The following is a 21,301-nucleotide window of genomic DNA, read 5'->3' on the forward strand; positions in this document are numbered from 1 at the left end:
CCAGGCCAGATCCGAACGGCACGGGGGGTAGTCCCTGCAAGCAGAAGGTGGGCGTAAGAGGGAGACCACGGGCACGAGAGGGAGACCCAGGGGTGTAAGGGGGACACTAGTGCCCAAGTTCACCCCTCTCTTCCCTCCCTCCCTCCCCACTTCCAGGGGGACCCCACACAGCGTGGAGCAGACCGCAGGGGCCGATGCCAGCCCCCTGGCAGCATGCCCAGGGGCCCCCGGTGGCAGCCCCCACCTGCCTGCCCGAGGAGAGCCAGGCTGCGGCACGCTCAGCCCGGCCCCGGCGCTGCTGCCTCTCCCCAGCCCGGCACTCGTGGCCCCGGGGCTGCGGGCGGCCAGGGCCGGTCTGAGCAGAGCCCCGCGCCCCCAGCACGGGCACCCAGCCAGCCCGGGCAGCAGCGGCGGAGCCAAGGGGCAGGGTGCCAGCCCCTGCTGGGGTCTGAGGAACAGCACAGGACCAGAGGGGATTTCCAGAGCCCAGAGCGTGTAAGCCTGGGCCTCACTGCTGGCCACCCACCTCCGGGGACGGCGGGCAGGCAGGTGCAGGCAGTGGCTTGTGGGCCCCAAGCCCGGGGCGCCAGCCGGAGCAGAGGTCACCCCACCGGCGCCGGGCACTGACTCAGCCCCATGAGGCCAGCGCCGTGGGCGAGTGGGGGAAGCCGCCGAGCCCCAGGGCTGCAGACAATGAGGCGACTGTTCCACGACCGGCACCTCATGACCATGGCACAGCCCCCCCAGCCTCCCCGGCTGGGACCCACTCGGCGGGGAGGGGGGATGGCAGGGGGTGGTTACGGCGGCGCACGTGCAAGAGGGGTGGGGGACCGAGGTGGGGGAGCCCTAGGTTCCCCGCTGTCCGGCTCAAACCCCAGCCAGAAACCCGGGCGACCCCCTTCCCTGCCAAGCATCCTTCCCGAGCCAGCCAAGGACACAGCCAGCGGGACAGCAGCGGAGACGGAAAAGGAAGTCACAGGGCTCTGAAGTCACCTCTCGCACCCAAACACGCCCGAGCCGTCTGAGCCACGCTCAGCCAAGGGCAACACGTCTCAATGTCAGACACCGCTGGAGCTGCAGCCTGTGGCCCGGCCCCGTGGGACCGTGCGCTGCCAGCCCCGCCGGGCTTCCCCTGCCCTGTACGTGTCCCACGAGGGCTGCAGCCCACGGCCCGGGGAGGCAGAGCCCAGCCTCTGCCCCAGGGAAGCAGCAGGGAAGAGCTCTCCCCAGAGCCTGCTGCCACACAGGGTGTACAAGGGCAGGGTCACCGCACCTTGTACTGAGACACTTAAAGCAGCTGCCTCAGGCACAGGAAGGTCACCAGCACCTGCCCCGGTGTTGGAGCAGGCTCTGGGGCAGAGTCCCTGCCCCACTGCAGAGTCCCATCACACAGGACAGGGAATGCTATGTCTCTTTGGAAAACCTGGGTTTATTAACACACCGAGGTCCTACCTGTGCTTCCCGACCCCACGTCTCTCCCAGGGCATGGGCAGCCCGTCCCCTCGCAAAGGAGGTACCGCACTACGCTCCCCCTGGCAGAAACCCACCCCCCTCCCCCTCAAAAGATGCAGCCAGCGGGGGACAGCCCCCACACCCCACAGCGCTGGTGGAAGCCAGCAGCTCACCATGGGCACCTCAGCCCAGTTTGCCAGTCTCCCCAGCAGCTGCCTGGGGGAGAGGAGCCGTGGCGGGGCTGAAGAGGGAAGCACACAAGCCCTTGGTGACAAGCGCATTCCGTCCCAGCACAGGGGTGCGGCACGCACAGCTCCCGGTGCGCGGGCAGCTGGCACCAGGAAGGACTGGGCTGGCCCAGGAGCCATGGGTCACACCAGCCCCGGGGAGAACAAGGTTCCCACAGCAGCACAGCTAGGACAGGTGGCCAGACTGGGACACGTGTCAGGGCATCCCGCCCTTGCTGCAGCTTTCCACGAGGTCTCCACTTCTTTCCTGGCAGCCAAGCAGAGGTGGCCAATATTCCCAGGGGGCTCCCAGCCCCTGGCCGTGCTGTAGCAGCAATGTCCCTTCTTGAGCAGCAGGTAGCCACGAGGTCTGCCCCGCTCCCAGCGGGCAGCAAGGGTGAGGGAGGGCTGAGGGACTCCTGGTTCTGGGCTGACACCTTGGCAAGGCAGCGAGCTGGCCACGCAGCCCTGCCAGCTGGCACGGGAGATGCCAGAGCAGACAGGCAGGAGCCGACGGCCCCACGCTTCCCTTGGCGAGTCCTTCCCGGCAGTTTCTGTCCTGCCGCCCGACGTCTTCGTCGTGTAGCATCCTAGGACAGCGCGTGCCCCGGCAGCCCTGCGCCCGCAGCTGGCTGCACGCCCGTGCCTATCTCCAGCGGGTCTGGTAAATGAGCGGGTAGAAGACGTTCAGGAAGAGCGCGACAATTGCGGCCGTGGTGGCCAGGACGAAGTATCTGACGCAGCCTTCATCTGGGTGCTGGGGGGTGCCTGGACTCCGCTTCTGGCCACGGGGCCTCCAAGAGTTTCTTGCAGGCCTTTGGGGTGCCTCGAGCTGCAGCTCTTGTTCTTCAGCCTCCAGTTCCTGCCAGATCAGAGAAGCCTGCGATGTGGAAACCTGCGTCAGCACTTGGAGAACACAACGGGCAACACCCCTCGCCATCCCCCGGGGCAGGCGGGTGCCTGCGAGCCCAGCCCCGTGCCCAGCCAAGCCAGCCCGCCTCCCCATGCAGCGCGGTCACACCCGCCCCCGCGGCTCTTCGGGGTCTCCGGCGCGTGGGAGGTTCTGCCAAGGCAGGGTCTTCGCGGGGCCGCGGAGCGGGCAACCGGATCCCGACGGAGCCAATGCTCTGGCATTGGTGGGTCCAGGTGGCGAGGGGGGCAGGCGGCAGCCAATCACAGCCCAAGCTTTTGTGATCCCCACAGGATCTGTTCTGAGGATGGCCAATCCGGAGCCAGCTGGGGCGGCAGGAGCAGGAGGCGCGGTCGCAGCACAGCCAATCAGAGGTCTGCTTCAGTGGGTGGGGATGCTCCGACAGCCAATCATAGTCCAACTTCCAGGAGGATTATTCACAGGCAGCCAATCGCAGCCCAGCCCTTCACTGGGCTGGTGATCGTGTGGGGCAGCAGGTCTCCAGAGGGCACCCAGTGGCCTGGGAGGGTTTGGGTGGTCGGAGGGGCTCAGGGACCTGCTGAGCCCCGGCGGGATCCAGTGCACCCCAGTGGGATCCAGTGCACCCCAGCGCTGTGGGGAATCCAGCACCGTTGCGGGACCGATGAACCCGTGCTGGGTGGGTTACAGTGAGCCTCAGTGCTGCCCAGGCCCCTGGAGGGTCCCAATGCCAGCGTGGGATGCTTATCACAGCCTTCTCGTTACCCAGGCTACCCCCAGCAAGTGGGGCTGCTCCAGGACACGCAGAGTCCCCCCAGCACAGGAACAGCCTAGGCAGGCAGACATCAACGTGCCGGACACCACCTGGCCCCAGAGGTAGGGCTCCTGTCCCCCAGCTGAGAGGGAAGAGCGGGGATGCCTAACCAGTGCCAAGCCGAGGGCTGTGTGAGCCAGACAGGCCAGGGGGCCACGCCAGAAGGACCTGACGGGGCACACATGTGCCACCGTGCCAGAGATGAGATGAGCATCGTCCTCAATCCCTGCAGGGCCATGGGGGTGCTGAGCTCAGAGGGAAGAGCTGCAGCACAGTGATGCGGGGGGGCTCACCAGGTGGGTGCTGCATCGAGCCCCCCAGTCTGGGCCTTCACATCTGACGTTCACACAAAGACCAGCCCCACCGCTTCCCACCGGTGTGTGCCGAAAGCACCCTGCCGCCGGCTGGCCCACCCCTTCCCCTCCCAGGCGGCCCAGCAGCAGAGCTCGCTCTGGCAGGTTTCTCTTCAGCACCCTGCGGAGGCTGCCAGGCCTCTGGCTCAGCGCTGGCATTTGCCTTTTTTGCACCTAGCTTGGCCCCGAGCTGGGCCCCAGCAGAAAGCGTCCCCCACCCTGCCTCGAGAGCAGCTGCGGAGGGCAGGTTCTCACCGCTCCCCGGCACAGCCAGCTCCTGCTGCACCGCTCACAGCCTTCCCTCGGTGCAGACCCCGGTGAGGCCGAGCCCCCTTCCTGCCTCCTCCAGTGCCCTCCCACCAGCACACCCCACCCTGACGACAGGAACCAGCTCTCCTATGGTCCCTCGGGGCAGGGACCAACCCAAGCACACAGCAAGAACAGGGCAAGACAGCCCCCAAGGCTTGGCAGACACAAGCTCTTCGGTGTTGAAGAGGGGCAGGCACCACACCGCAGCTGCGCCAGGCTCTGTAAGTGCTGGCAGAGTCGGGCTGGGCCCTGCGTGTGGGCACCTCGGCATGTTTCACAGCTCTGTGGCTCCAACAGTGCCAAAAAGGACGCAAGCTCTCACCTGGGTAGCAGCAGCTTCCGCAGAGGGGGTGCGCTCAGCTCGGTGGTCTGGGGGGTGCCCTGGCAGGGGTCTCTCCACAGGAGAGTTCCTCCGGCGGTAGAAGAGGACATACGCGTATCTGGTTACCACCTGACTCTCGTCCACGGTGGTGACTGTGCTGTCATCGAAGAGCCGCCAGCCTGAGAAGAGAGAAGGGTTAAGCAAGGAGAGAGGCCACAGCTGCAGGAGAGGTGGGGCGGCGAGGCCGGCAGATCCTCACCCACGTCGCTGCGCTGGCTGTTCTTGTCGTTGGGCAGGCGGGCGTACGCCGTGTAGTGCCCCCCAATCATCCCTCCGTAGTGGTTGATGACAGCGTACAAGTCGTACATGGGCAGCTGCTGCTCGCCCTTACGGCCGATGCAGAACTTGCTCAGGTCCAGGCTCCTGGGGATAGACAGGGGGAAAAGTCACGGCAGTCGACGTTAGGCAGGGGGAGACCAGACTGCAGGGCAGCCCAGGCACTTCATCCCCCAGGCTCTCACCGGACGGGGAAGTCCACCATGTCATTGATCTTGTCCCTCCAAATAAAGCTGCGGAAGGAGAAGCGCTTGAGCTGGATGATGAGGACATTGGGCAGGCGCCACAGCATCAGCTGCTTGGAGGCCTCACGGTGCTGCTTGCACTTGGGGCAGTACCTGGGGGAAGAGTGTGCTCGTTACCGGTGCGAGGAGAGCCCCAGGCCTCAAAGCCCAGCCCAGCCCCAAGGTCCCCCCAACATGTGGGGCTGGCAGAGGGGATGTGGGAGGTCTCAGCCTCCCTTGCCAGGGCAGGCCAGCACAGCTCTGTGAAGCGCTGGCATTGCTCCCTGCTGGCTTCTAGCCTCCCTCCCCAGAGCACAGGGAAGGCCAGCCCAACGCTCCTGGCTGCCAGAAGAAACGGCGTACAGGCCCAGGCAGCTCCCGGGAAACCCCCACTGCTGTCTGAGCTCACGGCCTGGAACCCACCCTGCCACCTTCCTCACCATGCTTCCTCTGGGGCCAGGACTTCGGGCTTGGTGAAGAGATTGAGGCACTGCTCCAGGGTGAAGTGGCCAGCCCGGGCTGCTTCGCTGGCCGAGCCCGGGTCCTCCACACACTCCAGCTCCTTGGATTCCACCAACACAAACTCCTTGAGGCGCTCATTGTTCTTCCACACCAGGGCAAGGGAGCAGTCATCTGTCAGGTCCAGGGGGGTGTCACCTGCGAAGGGGCACACATCTCACACGCCTGCCCTGTCAGGCTACACCAGGCCACCCTGCTGGAACAGTCTTGCCTTCCCCAATAGATCAATCATGTAGCACTGCCAGGATGGGACAAGTGCCCCTGTGGGGCACCCGCACTGTCTGGTTCACCACCCCAGGGTGTCACAAGCCCACAGCCAGTGGGGCAAGGCAGACACAAACTCTCTCAGCAGCAGCAACATAACCAGCACCAGATATGGGTATCCCATTCAGACATGATGTGACTGAGAGATCAAAAACCCTCTGTGGATACAGGCATTTGAAGGGAATTGGTCTATTTGCCGAGGAGAGGAGCAATGTCACGTCCAAGAAGAGCTTCTAGGCAGCACCTCTGTGCAGCCAAGCCCTGACCTTCACTGTGCCAGATGCAGCTTATCCAGCCCAGAGCCATTGTCACACCTGGGTTCACTTGTGCCATGCAGACCCTGGCATCCTGGCCAGGCAGAGCCACCACCCTGCCAGGGATGAAAGTGGCACCTTCTGGGCTCACCTTTATCTTCCAGCTTGTGCTCTCGGTTGGCGGCATCAATCTTGTTGATGTAGAACTGCGTGGCGCGGGCACTCAGCGAGTCTGGAGTGTGTTGGTACCCAGGGATGGCAGCTGTGGACAAGCAGGGACAGATCCATGGTGGCACTGCCTGTCTGCCCTGCGTAGGGGCCAAGAATTTGCAGTGCCCCCACCCCCACCTCACATGCTACGGCCTTGCAGGGACACAACCACGTGCCCCGTGTCCTTGACTATTTTTAGCAGGCGTCTGCCCCTGGCAAGCTGTGCTCCTCTGCCTGCCTTGCCCCTTCACTGCACATTGCTGCCATCCTGAGACGAGTGTCTGGAAACGTGACAGCCAGGCAGCCGAGCGCGAGAGGCTGCTCCCGTGCAGCTGAGTCAGAGCGAGGGAAACGCTGCGCTCACAGCCCTGAGGGGCTCAGCCCTCCCACAGGACTCGGAGGCTTCTGCCAGCCCCTGCCTTCCCACCCCTCCCACAACATCACAACACTCCGGCCTCCTTCCTAGTCAAGTCTCTGCTCTGCCCCGTGGGCCCTGTCAAAGCAAGGCAGAGGATGGGCAGACAGGCATTTCAGGTGGGGCAGCACTGCCAAAACACAGCTCCCAGGGCCTCAAATATGTCCCCAGGGGGACTCTGGACCAAGCTCACAAGGGAAGAAAAGATGCTGTGGTGGAAGGTCATCCCAAGGAGGGAGAATTGCTCCTGTTTTGTCTTGGGTCTGCTGGGGGCTCTGGGCACAGAAGATGGTTAGTACCACAACACCTCTTACCTTCTGGCTTGAGGGCTCTCTCATAGGACGGCTCCTTCTCGCAACAGCTGTCGCTCTGCGACTCCATGTGCTCAGAGAAGCCTGAATCCAAGCTCAGCAGGGAACTCCTGGCTGCCAGGACCTTGCTCCGGACAGTGCCGGTGTCCCCCAGCTCTGGGTGCAGCTCAGGAACAGCCGGCGAGAGCGGAGGTTCCTGCAGGAGGCTGGAAGCCCTGTCCTCGTCCCCCAGCTCAGGGACAGAGGTGGCTGCTGCACAGCTGCTCTTGGCCAGAGGCTCCAGCTTGTCCGGGAGCAGAGGCTGCAGCCCCTGCTCCGGTGACATCCGGCCCAGCTGGAACGGAGGCTGGAACACGCTGACCGAGTACCTGGGCAAGGAGATGGCAGTCAGAGCCAGCCAGGCACAGGGCTGAGCTCCACCGCAGGGCAGAAGCACCCTCCTTCCCTGCACCCTCACCTTGCATAGCCCTCCAGCAGCTGGGCCAGGCGGGCGTAAGTGAGGCGGGACTCGGGCACGCTGATGATGAAGGGGAAACCGATGTTCTCTGGGCGGCACAAAGCCTTGTGGTCTGGCCAGTGTGTTTTCTGACATACCCTGTAACACACAGAGTCCCAGGTGAACCCAGCACCCCCAACCACCCTGGGCAGGATCACGGCAGGGCCAGAAAGTGGGGAACCAGACTAGCTCCCTCCCAAAGGCCCATCCCATCCCACCTCCTCCCAGTGGACCGAGCTCTCCCATCCAGCCCTTAAAGGCAGAAGACCCTCCCTCCCTGCCAGGCCCCAAGCCAACTCACACGTTGCAGTAACCGACTCGATAGCACCTCGTGCAGCGCTTGAGCTTCTCATCCTCAGGCAGCTGCTTCTTCTGGCAGGCAGCACACTTGGCGATGGGGCCGCTGGGCACCTGCGGACGCTGCAGGAGAAAGGACCCATTGGGCAGGAGAAGGCACCCTTGGTGGGCAACCGTGCTCGATGCAGCTTGTCACCCTTGCATGCAGCTCTCCCCTCCTGCTCAGCCCCACTTGCAGGCTCAGCACTGCGTGCCTCCCGGCAGTCCCAATATTCCCTCTTACCTGCTGGACCTGCAGCTCCACCACCCGCTCCTTGGCCAGCTCTGGGGACAGCACCTCGAAGCAGAGCAGCAGGTCCGTGGGGGAGACTGCGTCCAGCGAGTTGGACGGCAGGAACATGCGGTGGAAGCGATTCTTGACCACCTGCCAGGAAAGCAGTGGAGCGGGACCACGTGAGGGCTGCCCCACACTTCTGAGAAAGCCACAGACCTCGACCCCACAATGAGCTGCAGGATCAGCAGCACCACACCACCCACCAGGGGAGGATGGACATCTCTTGCCATATTATAGTGGCCCAGCGCTCCTAGTAGGCCTCTACCTGGCAGCACCCTGTGCAGGACACTGCCACCATGGACAAAATCTGTCCCATTGACATGCTGGATATGGGCAAGTGACTCAGTGGCCATATTCCCTGCAGAGCTGTAGGAGCCGGGGCACCCACAGGAGCAGCTCATGGCTTGCTCCCCAGCTGGGGCACTCTCACCTCTGCCAGGCGTAGGTTCTCTGGTTTCACACGCACGCTGTGGGCCACCGAGTCGAGTACCTCCATGGCACTGGAGTTCTCCTTGCTGATACTCACGAGGAACTGCCAGCAAGAAAATGCCCCATCAGTCACAGCACACCAAGGTACTTAACTCAGCCCCTTAGCACACGTTCAGCTGCCTGGGGCACCTCCAGGAGCCCTCTCAGGCTCTCACCCCTGAGTAGATAGTGTCATTTACCTTGATCGGTTTCTTGTGCGGCTCCTTTGCAAAGTAGTAGACAGTCAGCACCTTCTGCTTTTGTGGGAGAGGCACGGGGAGGTACAGGAAGGGGTCGAAGGTGATGGACACCTGCAGATGTGAGAGCACACAGTTGTGGGAAGTGCTTGTAGCTGAGCAGCCCCAGCAGACCTGAGATCCAGCCTTGTCCTCTGGCCTGTGCTCTCTGAGGGTCAGAGCCTGCTGCTGCACAGCCAGAACAGGGACAGAGCCTCCAAGGCTGCCCTACCTTTGAACACACTGGGCACACCAGCTTGGATTTGTACTGGCCCTGGAAAAGGTCCACAATGAAAGAGTCGTTTCTCATCTTGTGTCGCTGCCAGGCCTCCTCAGCTACCACCTGCGGGGAGAGAGGGTTCAGAACTACACTAAACCACCCAGGCCAGGGCTGCTCCCTCAGTGGCTTTAGAGGAGGGATGTCCTCACCTCATCAGGCCTTCCATCTGAGTCAACAGTTTCTGTATAGGGCTTGTTCTGGATGCGGTTGAGGTCCTCGTGCAGGCCATCAAGCAAAAAGGCCATGAACTCCTGAGCATCATGCTGGGCATAGCCAGTGAACTGGCTAGCCTTGCTGGCCACGATTGCCTGGGGGGAGCACAGAAGTCAGGGCTGGCCAGCAGCCCCCTGGCAGCACCGCCTGTCCCATGCACAAAGCCTGGCTGCACCCACCCACACCCACCTAGCTCTCAGCAGCGCTAGCAGGGCATCCAGGTGCCCAGAGAGGAGTGGTAAGGACCCACAGCAGCTCCTGTGTAGCACTGGTGCCTGCGGCCTTACCTTTAGTTTGGAGGGCTGGAAGGCATGGTGCGTGCCCTTCCACAGCGCTCGCAGCAGCATGGCAAAGCCGATGGCCAGGCGTCCCCCTGTCCCCAGTGGGTTGTTGTAGTTGATTTCTGACTCAAAGGACCGATCTGTAAGAGACACAGGAGAGTGAGGGTGACACTGGCTGCACCATCTGAGCAGCAGGGCTCTGCTGGGCTCCCGGTGTGGGCTCACCATGGAAGTAGTCGCGCAGCTCCCGGGTGTTGGACAGGGACTGGATGACGCTATTCATGAAGCAGGTGTTGCCAAGGTTCACCAGCCCCGTGAAGCCAGGCAAGCACACCTTCTTCTTCTCGTCCTCATCCTCATCATCCTCCACGCTCTCGGTGCTCACAGGGCTGTGTGTCATTGGTGGCACCATGCATGTCGGTTTGGGCTGCCAAAGCAAAGGTGGGTGTGAGGGTGCTGCACACAGGGAGCCTCTCTGGGAACACCAGGGAAACCAAAAGCCCAAAGCACCCCTCAGACGTGACTGGGCTGAAGCCATCACACCGTCTCCCACCAGGACTGGCATAGACAGGCCAACTGCTGTCCCCAATCCTGCCAGCTCTGATGGCGGAGTGCTGCCTCCTCCTCCAGGAATAGTTCGCGAGTCCTCAAAGCAACACCAAGGAGGTGGGGTCCCACGAGAGGGACAAGTGGGTCTCCCTTTCACCCTGCCGCCCTACCCAACGCAACCCTACTCACCGACGGGATGTGTGGCTCTTGCTTTACTGCCACATGCTCTGGGGCCGTACGAGCTGCCACACCATCCAGACCCCCATCTTCCACTCGTGGCTTCTCTTTGTCGCTGGCTCGGGCCTCCTCCTTGCTGGACAGGGGGTGCTGGTTACTGCCAGGGGGGTTCTTGTCCAGAGGGGTAGGGCCTGTAGGCATGGCAACCTTTGCACCACCCACTGCACCTTAAAAAGGGGGAAGGGTGGGCCTGTGGTTAGCAGCACCATGCGCTGCCCACGGCAGGGCTGAGCCACTCAGTCCATGCTCACACACAGGCTCTCTCCTACCCAACTTCCATGTGAGCAAGGGGAACGGCCATGCCCTTCCCCTAGAGCTTGGCTCACCCTGCCCTACACCCCTCCTGCTTGCACCCGCTCAGCCCCTCTCCGTCCCCACAACCCCTCGCTGGAGGATCTGGCACCATCCAGCTGCTGCCAGCGGTGAGGAGGGCCCCTGCCCCGCTGGGGTGCAGAAGGCAGGCAAGACAAAAACGCAGGGTGCAGACCTCGTGTGGCTGGAGCCTCCAGACCCCCCCAGCGCTGGCTCTGGCGTTTCTTCAAGGAAACGTCAATGCGAGACACCGTGAAGTTGTATGTGCACTGGTCCGGCTCAATAAGGTTCCTGCAAGACACACAGCAAGTCAGGGATGCCCCAGACCCCCCAGCAGCCTCAGACACGCCAAAGCCTCTGGAAGGTGGGGCCATGGCCTCCAGGCAGTAGGGACCCAGCTAGAACCATTCCTGAGGTAGCTCTGGCAAACCAGGATGGAAACCCTCGAGCCTGGCTGCACTGCACACACAAAGGGCCCCTTTCCTGGCCGATCCATTCTCCACATGCCCCTCCCACTGGACATCCCACCCAAAGAGCACATAGGCTGGTCTGGCTCTGTCCTCAAGAGCTCTGGAACAGGCTTGGGGGCAGCGGGGGGGGAACCGTGGGCAAGGAGGCACTGGGATTTCCTCCCCTGCAGGCCACCACACAGAGCCAAGGCAGCTCAGGCTTGTGGCATTAGTGCAGCATGGTGTAAGGGAGACCCCCAGGTGCAGAAATGAGCATTCCTTGCACAGACCCACCAGCCAGGACTGGCTCCTGCTCCTGCTGAGAGCTGCACTCTCAGCTCCCTTGCCCCAGTGCAAGCTAAGAGGATGGGAGCCATACCTGAGCTTCACCTGCCACCGGAACACTGTGTGGGGCCCACAGCCAGGATGGAGGCGAAGGAAGTTTGTGTCACTGCAAAGAAATTGGGAGTGAGAAATTAGTGAGAAGAAGAGAGTAAATAGCCTGACCACAGTCAGGTGCTCTGCAGCAGCCTGGCACCGTCCCCAGGCATGCCCGTACCTCGTCTGGAACACCAGCGTGAAGTCTTGCTCCCGGAACAACACCTTGGACGTTTCCTTGTGGATCTCCTTCACGTAGACATGCACCACCACCAGGTCATTGCCCTTTTCATACGAGTCATTCTTGACAAAGCTCAGGCTCACAAAAGGCTCTGGCTCTGAGCAAGGAAAGCCATGGAGAGAGACATTACTTTCTCTGCACGCCGAGGCAGCACTGCAGACTGACCCAGGAGAGGTCCCAAGCAGATGGACTTTCCCAACCAGGCTGACCCCTGGGCTCCAGCCACTCACCATCAGCCGCTGCTTCCAGAGCCACATCATCCTTGGACCAGTCCCTCTTCTCACCGTCTCTGCCCAGGGGAGGGGTGGCCACTGGGACAGCCTTAGAGCTCTCTCCCAGGACAGGCGTGCAGTCCCGGCCCCGCAAGGCCTCAGCAGGGCTGCCTGGCTGCAGGACCCTCTTCTCCACACAGGTGGCAACCCGGTGGGGGAACACCTCTGTGGTAGCTGCAAGAGGTGGCATCTCCACGGGAACAGTCTCCTTGGTCAAAACCACAGCCTTTCAAGACAGATGGACGTGGTGAAAAACGGACAATGTCACCCCCAAGCTGCCCCGGCTCACCCACTATGACTCCTGCCAGCCAGGGGGGCACAGCCCCACACCACCCGCTTCAACCCCACATCCCATGCTCAGCTCAGCCTCATTATCACCAGAGCACATGCTCAGCCCAGTGACTGTGAGGTCCTCATGTCACCCTCTCCTTTCCCACAGCCAGGCCCATGCCAGCCCCCAGCACCACCCATGGAACCCCAGAGTCTATTTCATTGGCACTGATAGGTCCCTGTGCAAGCAGCATCCTCTGTGTGGGGGCTGAGGAAGCAGGGGTGCCCCATTCAGCTGGGTCCTAGGTACCTTCTCCAGTGGCGGTGCGAGGTCCGTGAGGGCTGTAGGTCCATCCACCTGGCTGGTTCTGCCATTGCGGCGGCTGCCTGTCCTCCCGCTGTGCCCTTTGCTGGGCTCCACGCTCCCAGTGACTCTGGCATTTGGCTCTTCTTCAGTGGGAGCCACTTTGAGGTATACTGCCCGCTTGGCGCTGGGGCCGCTCTGTGTCCCTGGGCTGCCTGGGCTTTTCCCTCCCAGGGCCTCGCTTCTTGCCGGAGCGCGCTTGGGGTTGGAGGGCTCCCGCCGGGACCTGGGTGGCTCTGTGCCTTCAGCCCTCAGCTCTTCAGGGGCCAGCTCTGTAGAAGCAGCTTTCTCCTTCCCATTCTCCCAGCACGCGGCCCCTTTGGCCAGCTCTTTGGATCCGTCTTTCCTTTTTTTCTGTGAAAAGCAGTGCAGCACAGTGGGAAGGTATCCAGGCAGCAGCACCTCTCACGCTCTTTGCCAGCCCTTTACATTCACTTCCCCTTCCCCGAATGCACTAGGGTTCTGCTACAGAACCTGGAGGCTATGTGGTAGGCAGGAACAGGGATACGATCACACCCCCCTCCCTGGGACAAAGGCAGCTGGCTCACTGCCCTCAGGAAGCACGTGGATGCAGGATGTGCCCCACATTGCTCCCTGACCAGCTCAAGAGCAGGGAGTGAAACCCTCCCCCCAGCTCCATAAGCTCCCTTCAAATGGCAGATCCTCCCCTTCTCACCAGAAGCGAAGTCCAGTTGTGCAGTGGTATCTTCTTCTGAAGCACAAGGTGTAGAAAGTTGCCCTTCTTGCACTGGATCTTGCTGCAGGAGCCCTCAATCTCCTCGTAGAACTGACAGCTCCACTGGCGCCCATCTGCAAGCAGAGAGTAACCGGCGTCTCAGGCAGCGCTCCAGAGAGCTGTCACCTAACCACAGCCCCTTTCACCTGCCCCAAGGATCACTCGTCCAGAGCCAAGGAGGCTGCAGGCAGACTGCCACCATACCCCAGGAGCCTTCAGGGTATAATGCCAGCTTCCCTGGATTTGCTTTGTACATCTGGCTGGCCTCCTTCCCAGAGGGAAGGCCCTGGGCCTCTCTGCCCTCAGGGGCACAGTCACTTTTCCAAGGGGTACCCAAGGCCGACTCAGTCATCCCAGCGAGCAGGGGACAGAAATGCACCAGCACAGCAGTCAGTGGGCGCTTGCTCACTTGGCACAGATGCCAGCTCCTGCCCTCCTCAGCTCTACACCCTTCTTCTTTTAGACTGCTCTCCTATGGGCCCTGCCTGCTGGCTGAGGCTGTGCCAGCTGACAGCAGGGCACTGCCTCCGAAGGGAAGGTTTTTGGATCAGCCCCACGTCTAACTGTGCCAAGCCCTGCTGAAGAAACGCCTGCAGCAGTCCCTCTACTCCCCATACCTGGTAGTTTGAGCAAACAGTCCTTGTCGGTGAAAGACGCGTGCACATCCTCCACCTTCAGAGCTCCACTGCCCAAGTTCAGCTTGACAATGATCTCATCAGCGTTCTGCTTCCAGTCCAGCAGCAGCTCTAGGAAGAGGGAGGGAAGCGTCACCCACGCGCTGGGGCATGAGCCTGCAGTGCCCACTCTTTGGCTGGGAAACAAGAGCCTGAACGCACACTCAGTACAAGGAGGTCAACGCAGGGAGCACAGACCATGCCAGTCAAATGGACACTCACAACTTGCTCTCATCAGAGAGGCCACAAACTGTTGTGGCAGGGCAGGTGAGTCCTGGTGGGAACCAGAGAGATCAGAAAGGCAGAGCTGCTCTCGGCCCTGTCACGTGCAGCAGCAGCAGCAGCTGGGAAGAAGGGGTGGCTCCTGCCAACTACAAAGTAATTGCTGCTTTCCCCAGGGAACGAGGAAGCCACAGAATTACTCCAGGGGATTCAAGTGGACTCTGCCCACAACCAGAAATTACCACTTCCTCTTTGCATATGCAAACTAAGCAGCCTAGCTGTAATCACCAAAGCACCATACTCCTGCCAGGTGAGCACTGTTACCTCGGCTGAAACATGGGTGGGTTGGCCAGCCGGGCAAGCAGGCCACAGCCAGGGAGAAAATGGTGTGGCAGTGTCACTCCACTGCAGGCAGAACCCCCACCAGGTGTTTGCCAGGCTCCAGGTCTGGCCCTGTGGTGTTCTGAAGTCTTCAAGGCAAAAAGGTGATTTCAATCACCTTCATTTCAGCCGGGTTCTTTCTGCCCTCTGTGGCATAAGGATATCCTGCTCCATCTGCCCTCAAAGCAGGCCTGGACCAGGCAGAAACCAGCCAGCAGCACTCGCTGGGTGACACAGATTGAGATTTTCCCAGCCCAGCTCCCTGCTTAAAAACAAGCAGGACAGATGGGGGCATCAAGACAGCAAGACATCCCAGGACTGTGCTCAGCAGCACTGTGACACCTGAGTCACAAGCAGCCTGCCATGTGCTCAGGGCCTCCTTGCAGACAGCCCTTCCCAGCCACGTGCATCCTTCTCGGCCCCTGGGAAGGCTGCATCCTGTTAAAGACAAACGCTGTGGCAAGGAGCACTCAGGTTAGTTCTGCTCAATGCTAGAGCATGGGACAACGACAAGGTGAGAGCTTCAGATCCCTCGGCAAGGGCACACCATGGCCATGCACTGACAGCCAGCACACACCTTGACTTACCCTCCTCTGAGTCCTTCTCCTGGGCAGTCTCAGCCTGCTTGAGCTCAGGGCGAGACACTGGTGGGCAGAGAAGCAGAGCGTGGGCAGGTCTGTCATTCAGTCACCTCAGAGCATGGGCCGGCAAGCTGATGCCCAAAATCTCACTCGTCACCTCCTTATCCCCCAAAACCTCTGTCTAGGCCTTTCATGCTGCATGTGCTGCTCATTTCCCTGCTCTGCTTCCTCACACCTCTCCCTCCCCGAGACCCCTTCTGCCTGCAGCACCACAGCAAGTGAGCCCCCAGCACAACTGCTCTGGACCACACCACCATATCTCAGTCTAACCACCACCACAGTAGAAGCAACACAACATCACTGCACTGCGCAGACAGCACTGCTTTGAGGCATGTCTCGGTGTCGGGCTTGTGGCAACCGGGCTGTGTGCCCCGGCTCAGCGCACCAGGCCCTCAGCCTCCAGCCGTACAGAAGAGTCCTGCCTTGAGCTGACAAGGAGAACCTGATGTTTAGTATTGACTTAAACCAATTCTGCTGTAATGAGAGAACCACGTAGCCCAGCTGCACTTTAGCATTCCTATTTCTGCACAAGCTGCCAATGTCCACAGCCAAAACCTCCTTCCAGATCAGGCTGAGGAGCCAAACCAACCTGATACCTAATCCCTGCTCCCCGCAGGATTACCTCCAACAGCCAGAAGTGTCTCAAAGCCTGCTCCACCCCCACAAGGCAGTGAGCTCTGCCAGGCAAGGGGCTCAAAGCAACAGCACCTTGTTCTGGAGCAGAGAAACAGCAGCAACGGGAGCTGTGGCCTCCACCTTGGAACACCCAGAGGGCTGTCGCTGCCTCCCTTCATGGGCTACAAAACAGCAGGAAACCTCTGCTGACCATCACAGTCACTGCTGCAAAGGTGCCGGTGGGGCTGGCAGTGTGAGAAGCTTGCTCTGGCCCCTCGCCACCCCTGCACAGAGGGGACAGAGGCAGCATGGCTGCCCCGCAGCCCCTCAGAAAGTAGGGGCATGGGACCCTTGCATCACAAGGTACGGAGGGTCAGGCCTTGCCAGAGATACAGCACACCTCCCGTGTGAGAGGAGGCACAACGCTACACTCTCTGCACTGGAGGGGTTTGCATCAGGGACTGTAGCCGGCCGTTCCAGCACAGACCTCAGCAAGCGCTCGTTTACCTTGGCCTATAAAACACCCTGTGATTTTGAGGTTACAACAATCATAACGGAGCAGGCACAGAAATCAAGCAATTTTCCAGGGCCGCAGGAACTCTTGCCTGTATCCTGCCCGCAGGCATTCCCTGCTCCACACCAGAGCCTGCACCTGAAGCATCGCTTTTGTCATCGGATACACAGCAGCTACAGAGGGAATTACTGCACAGCAACTATTTCACTTGAGCCACACCTTGCCCTGACACAGAAGCTAAAGCACCAGCTCCACCCACAGGCCCCGCACTCAGCGGGCACTGGCATCTGGCCTCGGCAAACCGATGGGGAAGCAGCACTGCCTCCAGCTGCAAGAGCACCTGCAGGCTTCAGTCTCACTGCCTCTGAGTCAGGGCAGCTCTGCCTCAGCCAAAAGCAGGGTCCAGAAACAACCACCGAGGCCAACTCCAGGCTTAAACTAACAGAGCCATAGGTCCGACCTTCCTCACATAGCCAGGGCTAAGTAACGCCCAAAGGAAGGAGGTTACAGGTCCAGGGAGGACACTCTGCTGAAGAGGATCCCACATCAGATGGTTTACCATCAGCTGCAGGAAGCGATTAGTTAAATCTGCTTATCCTGCAGCAGATGGCTGCAAGGCTCCCACCCTGCAGGGCTGAGAAACCATGGGCCTGCTCGTCGCAGCACTGCCGAGGGGCTCTCACCTTCCTTGCTCTCCTGGTTGGCTCGATCCTTCTGCTTCTTCTTGTTGGTGGCATCATCCAAGCCCCGAGACACTCTCCTCTGGCCAGGGGCATTGGTGCTGCTGGACATTTTCAGCCGTTTGGAGGACACAAACGGCCCGCCGGGGTCGGTAATGGAGTCTGGGTCAGGGGTGCGACGTTTTCTTCCTGGCCCAGCTATCTTGGCGACTCTCTGTGGTCAAACTCTCTGGCAAGGAACTAGTGGCCTAAAGAGAGGAGAGAGCAAGCATGGCAGGAGGATTGGGTGGAGAAGGCCCAACAGCATCAGGATCCACTCTCTGCCCCAGCGCCAGGCCCTCACAGGGCCAGTGCCCTGACATGACCTTCACTGCCGTGTTTACGGGAAGCCCCACACGGTGCTTGGTGAGGAAACCTACCTCATCACAGCTGTTACAATGCTTACTGCCAAAAGCATGGGCTTGTCAGAGCTCCCAAGATACAACCAGGGGTCTTCTGTATGTGGCACTCATTAAAAACCTGGAAAGCAATTGTCATGCTCATGGCTCCCACTACAGCAACACTGGCCCAGAGGAGCCGCCGGCTCTAACACCCAGAGGCAGAGCCGAGGGTGAGGATATGGGGAGGCCCCAATCGGCAAAATCGAGCCTCCAGGGTCAACGGGGCAGCCTGCCCCATAGCTCAGGGAGGCAGCTATTTCAGTCAAACAGTGCCCCGTGTAAGAGGGCAGGAACAGGAGCGAGTAACACCCTAAGAAGGAAGGAAAGGGAGAAGCAGGAGCAGGCCTGGGACAGCCTCCCGTGACAGATGACAGCAGAGCTCCCTGGCAAGAGAAGAGTTCCTCCTCCTCCGCCCACCAGCTGGGAGCTTAACCAGCACGACTGCACCTTGCATATTCATCTCCCCTCTGGTTTACAGACAGCATCAGCAGGGCCTGGCCTGGAAACAGGACACCTCTGCTTTGCTGGCCCCAGGGAAAAGGCAGGGCAGGCAGGGCACTCGCCCCTGCCCCCTTCGACTTGCCCTCCCAGGCAGAGCCAGCTCCCTTAAAGGGTTTGGGAGCTGCTAGCCCAGGGGCTGCTCTCAGTTTCGCTCTCCAGTTTCACTCTCGGGTGTTTACGGCTTCCATAGAGGAGAGCTAAAATAACTCACTGAAGATGGTCCCATTTGAGGCGCCTCCGTGGAGGTAGCGAAAGCGGAGAGCTGGGAAGGCTTTTTCCCCTCACCCTGACCCCATTAGCGCTCACAGGTCTGCTGGGGTTTGCTGCGGGAGAGCAGGCCCAGCCACACGGATCCTGCCCACCCCCAGGTGCCAGCAGCAGCTCCCAGTGCACTGATTCACAACCCATCCCACGGCCCTGCTCCCGTCTGAGGACACAGAGCTGAGCCTAACAGCTTCTCGGTCTAGCCCAGCTCCACTGAGCCCGCCTCTCCCTCAGGAATTCCCCGTGCCCTCGGGAATAGCTTTTCCTGCCCTCACCCAGGCACAGACCCCACAACTCTGCTTGGGCACAGCTGGGGAGAGGAGGCACCTCCAAGGGAAGTGCTCGGTTGAACTGAGTGTACTGGCAGCTCTGCAGGGTGTTTTTGTGTTCTAGAAACACTCAGGGCAATAGGTAGCCACAAACATGGGAGTCGTAGCCACAAACTGCAAGGAAGTCCAGAGAGCAAAGCAATCCTGCCCTGCCCTCAGCTCTGGCAAAGCTAGCCCTATAACAGGCACCGAGCCCAACCCCTTTATCTTCAGGCCAACCCGCCCTTGTAACCAAGAGCCACCGAAGCCAAGCGAAAAGCTCAAGCACGGAGTCCAGCCCGGTCGCCTGGCACAGGCAACACCCACTACCCATGGTGGAAGGGCCCAAAACAACCTTGAGACAGGGATGCTGAGCAGGGCCCAGCATCAGCCCCAGAAAGCTTGAAAGAGTGTGGGAGGACAGCAGTGCCACCCACCAGCTGCCACACAGACTGGGTCTCCCGGGGACACAGCAGCGCCTCTGGCTGCAGAGGGGATGGGAAGGGCCCCTCACAGCAGCAGATGTGGCTCTGGTTCACAAGGCTGGGCCTCCGACGCCGGCAGGCCACTGCTGCCAGCAGCATGCTGTTGCTCATCTCCCGACACCACCAACACTGAAACATGCCAGCTACAGATGCTTCCTGGTGCTGAGAAAGCTAACCTGGGCTTGGCAAACACGGGAAAGCATTTTTTGCTGAATTTCTTTTGCCTCTAGGGTGAGAACTTCCAGAGGAGCAGAAGAAAAGAAGTAACAACTGCTTTGTGCAAGGCCAGGTGAGGCTCCATCGCCTCTTTCCTGCACCTCTGAAGGGGTGGCACAGTGTAACTGCTCGGCAGGGTGACATCAAGCTCTGAGAAGGGTCCTGGAGGGCTGAGAAAAGATCATCCTCTGCCCAAGAAGGGGTGAGGAGGACAGCCAGGGTCACGTGTCTGCTGTCACTCCTCTGGGAGAAGCCTGCTGCTCTCACGCCTCACCGAGAGCCTGGCTCCCTCAGGTGCTTTGCCGACAGTTATTCCTAAGAGCAGGCAGGAACCAAGCAGGGCTGGAGCTCTGCCTGATTCCCGTTCCCAGACCGATGGTGGCCTGAGGCCTCTGCGGGCACTGTGGAGTTTTGGAGGAGTACAGGCAAAGCACAGGCAATTCCCATTCACCTATTCTAATCCCTGAAACTTCCTGCCTCTCTGCCATCAGGAGACATGCAGCCAGGTAGGCCATCCAGCCCCTAGGTGTGCAGGGGCACAGAGGTTTTGGCACTGCTCATGTCGGCACTGTAGGAGCTGCTGCAGGGGAGAGATGGTGACAGGCCGCTCTGGCTGGATGCCAGGTGTACCTCTGAGAAGCACCCGATGGGCTGGGCACTCGTACAAAATCTTGCTCAATCCTTCCCTGAGCTGGGAAAGCCTGGCCATGCTGCCGAGAGAGGAGGTGCCTCCTTGCCCTCTGCTCTCCCAGCCTTTGTGCCGGTGCGAGCACCCACGTGGCTGCGGCGCGCACCAGATCAAGATGCCAGCCAGAGGAAAACTGCTTCCCGCCACATTTGTCTAACCCTAGAACAGTTCCCCGACCCAGTTCATGCTGGGGCTGAACAAACACTTTTTTTGCTGGCCAGAGAAAAGGGAGAAGTCAGGAATGGGAGCAAAAGGCTGGCAAGAAGGGCCGCCCCTTCCCATGGCAGCACCAGACCAGGCTAGTGTAAGTGCTCAGGGAATGACAGCAGAAGGTGCACAACAAGATGCAGTTTGCCCCTCATGTTTGGGGCACATTTAGGACTTGGCAGGAGGAGGTCCCCTGGTTCTTGCCTGCAGCACCTCCCCCTCAGTGCCCAAAGGCCTTTACTGGGGTAGCTGTAGAGGTTGTGTGTCTCACAGCCTCATCCTTCCACAGAGTTCTGGCTCTCCACGTCCCAGACAGAGCCAAGAGAAATACTTTCCTCATGCACACAAGCACTTTTGTCACCTTCTGCTCTTTGTCCCCCTGAGGGATCAGAAGTTCCAAGACTCAAGCTCCTCTTTTACTACAGTTTCTCAGCGTACCTGGCGCATAGGCTAAGCCAGGACATGCACGGAGCTGCTTGGGGTGGGCACCGAACCCAGCACTGCCACACGTAATATTTCCAACCTGCGTGGAAATCACCGTGCCAGCAGCGAGCCCTTACAGCTGTGCCGTGCAGGGAGCCCGGCAGGCCCAGCTCCCCCGAGGCCCTAACAAGTCTCTGGGGAAGCCTAGTCCGAGCAGACAGCAGCCGGCGGCGGTCCCTTGGCCTGTCCTGCGCCGCTGCCAGGCCTCAGGAGAGGAGAAAGGGACGGGAAACGGTGCTTCTGCCCAAGGGCCCGCGGCCCGCAGGCCCAGGCAGTGCCCCCACGCAGGCAGAGCATCAGGCCACGGCAACGGCCCAACCCCGCGGCTCCCGCGGCCCTCGCCGCCCCGAGCCCCTTCGCCTCAGGCCCCTCTCACGCCGCCATCCACCGCCTCCTCCCGCACCGCCTCGCTCCCCGCCGCCCCGGCCCCTGCCCTCCCGCCGCCGCAGCTCCAGCCCTCACCCCGGCCGCCGCTCGCCTCCCCCGCACGGCCCCGCCGCCGCCGTCCCGCCCCGCACTCACGGCCCCGCCCGCCGCTCCGGTCTGTTTTGTTTCCAGCCGAAGTTCCGAGCGGGCCGACTCAGGAGACAGGCCCCGAGCCCGTGACGCACTTCCGGAAGCCGGCGGGGCGAGCCCACGTGACGCGGAAGCGCGCGGATGCGGGGGAGGG

At 61.1% G+C, this 21,301-nt stretch overlaps 1 protein-coding gene across 8 annotated transcripts; it reads right to left on the minus strand.

Moving 5' to 3' along the window:
- Window positions 1–1,564: 1,564 nt before the first annotated feature.
- USP19 (ubiquitin specific peptidase 19) lies at window positions 1,565–21,270 on the minus strand. Of its 8 annotated transcripts, XM_014946659.1 has the most exons (28): window positions 21,154–21,202; window positions 17,459–17,558; window positions 17,043–17,287; window positions 15,177–15,233; window positions 13,930–14,058; window positions 13,253–13,386; window positions 12,523–12,930; window positions 11,901–12,168; window positions 11,611–11,767; window positions 11,431–11,502; window positions 10,778–10,893; window positions 10,243–10,457; window positions 9,730–9,931; window positions 9,511–9,644; window positions 9,160–9,318; window positions 8,963–9,073; window positions 8,695–8,805; window positions 8,457–8,558; window positions 7,976–8,116; window positions 7,697–7,815; window positions 7,357–7,494; window positions 6,903–7,267; window positions 6,115–6,225; window positions 5,367–5,583; window positions 4,888–5,040; window positions 4,626–4,789; window positions 4,367–4,545; window positions 1,566–2,559 (listed from the first exon to the last, which is right to left on the minus strand). In XM_014946659.1, exons 3-28 carry the CDS (start codon window positions 17,149–17,151, stop codon window positions 2,326–2,328), a joined length of 4,305 nt encoding a protein of 1,434 aa, XP_014802145.1. In that variant the 5' UTR covers window positions 17,152–17,287; window positions 17,459–17,558; window positions 21,154–21,202; the 3' UTR covers window positions 1,566–2,325. The 8 variants fall into 8 exon arrangements, with proteins under 8 accessions (XP_014802149.1, XP_014802145.1, XP_014802144.1 ...); XM_014946658.1 differs by lacking the exon at window positions 17,459–17,558 and having other exon boundaries at window positions 21,154–21,270; XM_014946660.1 differs by lacking the exon at window positions 17,459–17,558 and having other exon boundaries at window positions 21,094–21,195.
- Window positions 21,271–21,301: the final 31 nt, after the last annotated feature.

This window comes from Calidris pugnax, unplaced genomic scaffold (assembly GCF_001431845.1).
Source record: "Calidris pugnax isolate Ruff unplaced genomic scaffold, ASM143184v1 scaffold81, whole genome shotgun sequence".
Taxonomy (NCBI): domain Eukaryota; kingdom Metazoa; phylum Chordata; class Aves; order Charadriiformes; family Scolopacidae; genus Calidris; species Calidris pugnax.

What these genes read in the sequence shown, in the direction of transcription:
- USP19 (XM_014946658.1), bottom strand. Translation starts at nt 17,151, where the DNA reads ATGTCCAGCAGCACCAATGCCCCTGGCCAGAGGAGAGTGTCTCGGGGC. An exon ending in ACAACTGGACTTCGCTTCTG is followed by an intron (nt 12,931 to 13,252) that starts GTGAGAAGGGGA and finishes TGCTTTTCACAG; the next exon opens with AAAAAAAGGAAAGACGGATC. An exon ending in CGGAAGCTGCTGCTACCCAG is followed by an intron (nt 2,560 to 4,366) that starts GTGAGAGCTTGC and finishes TCCACATCGCAG; the next exon opens with GCTTCTCTGATCTGGCAGGA.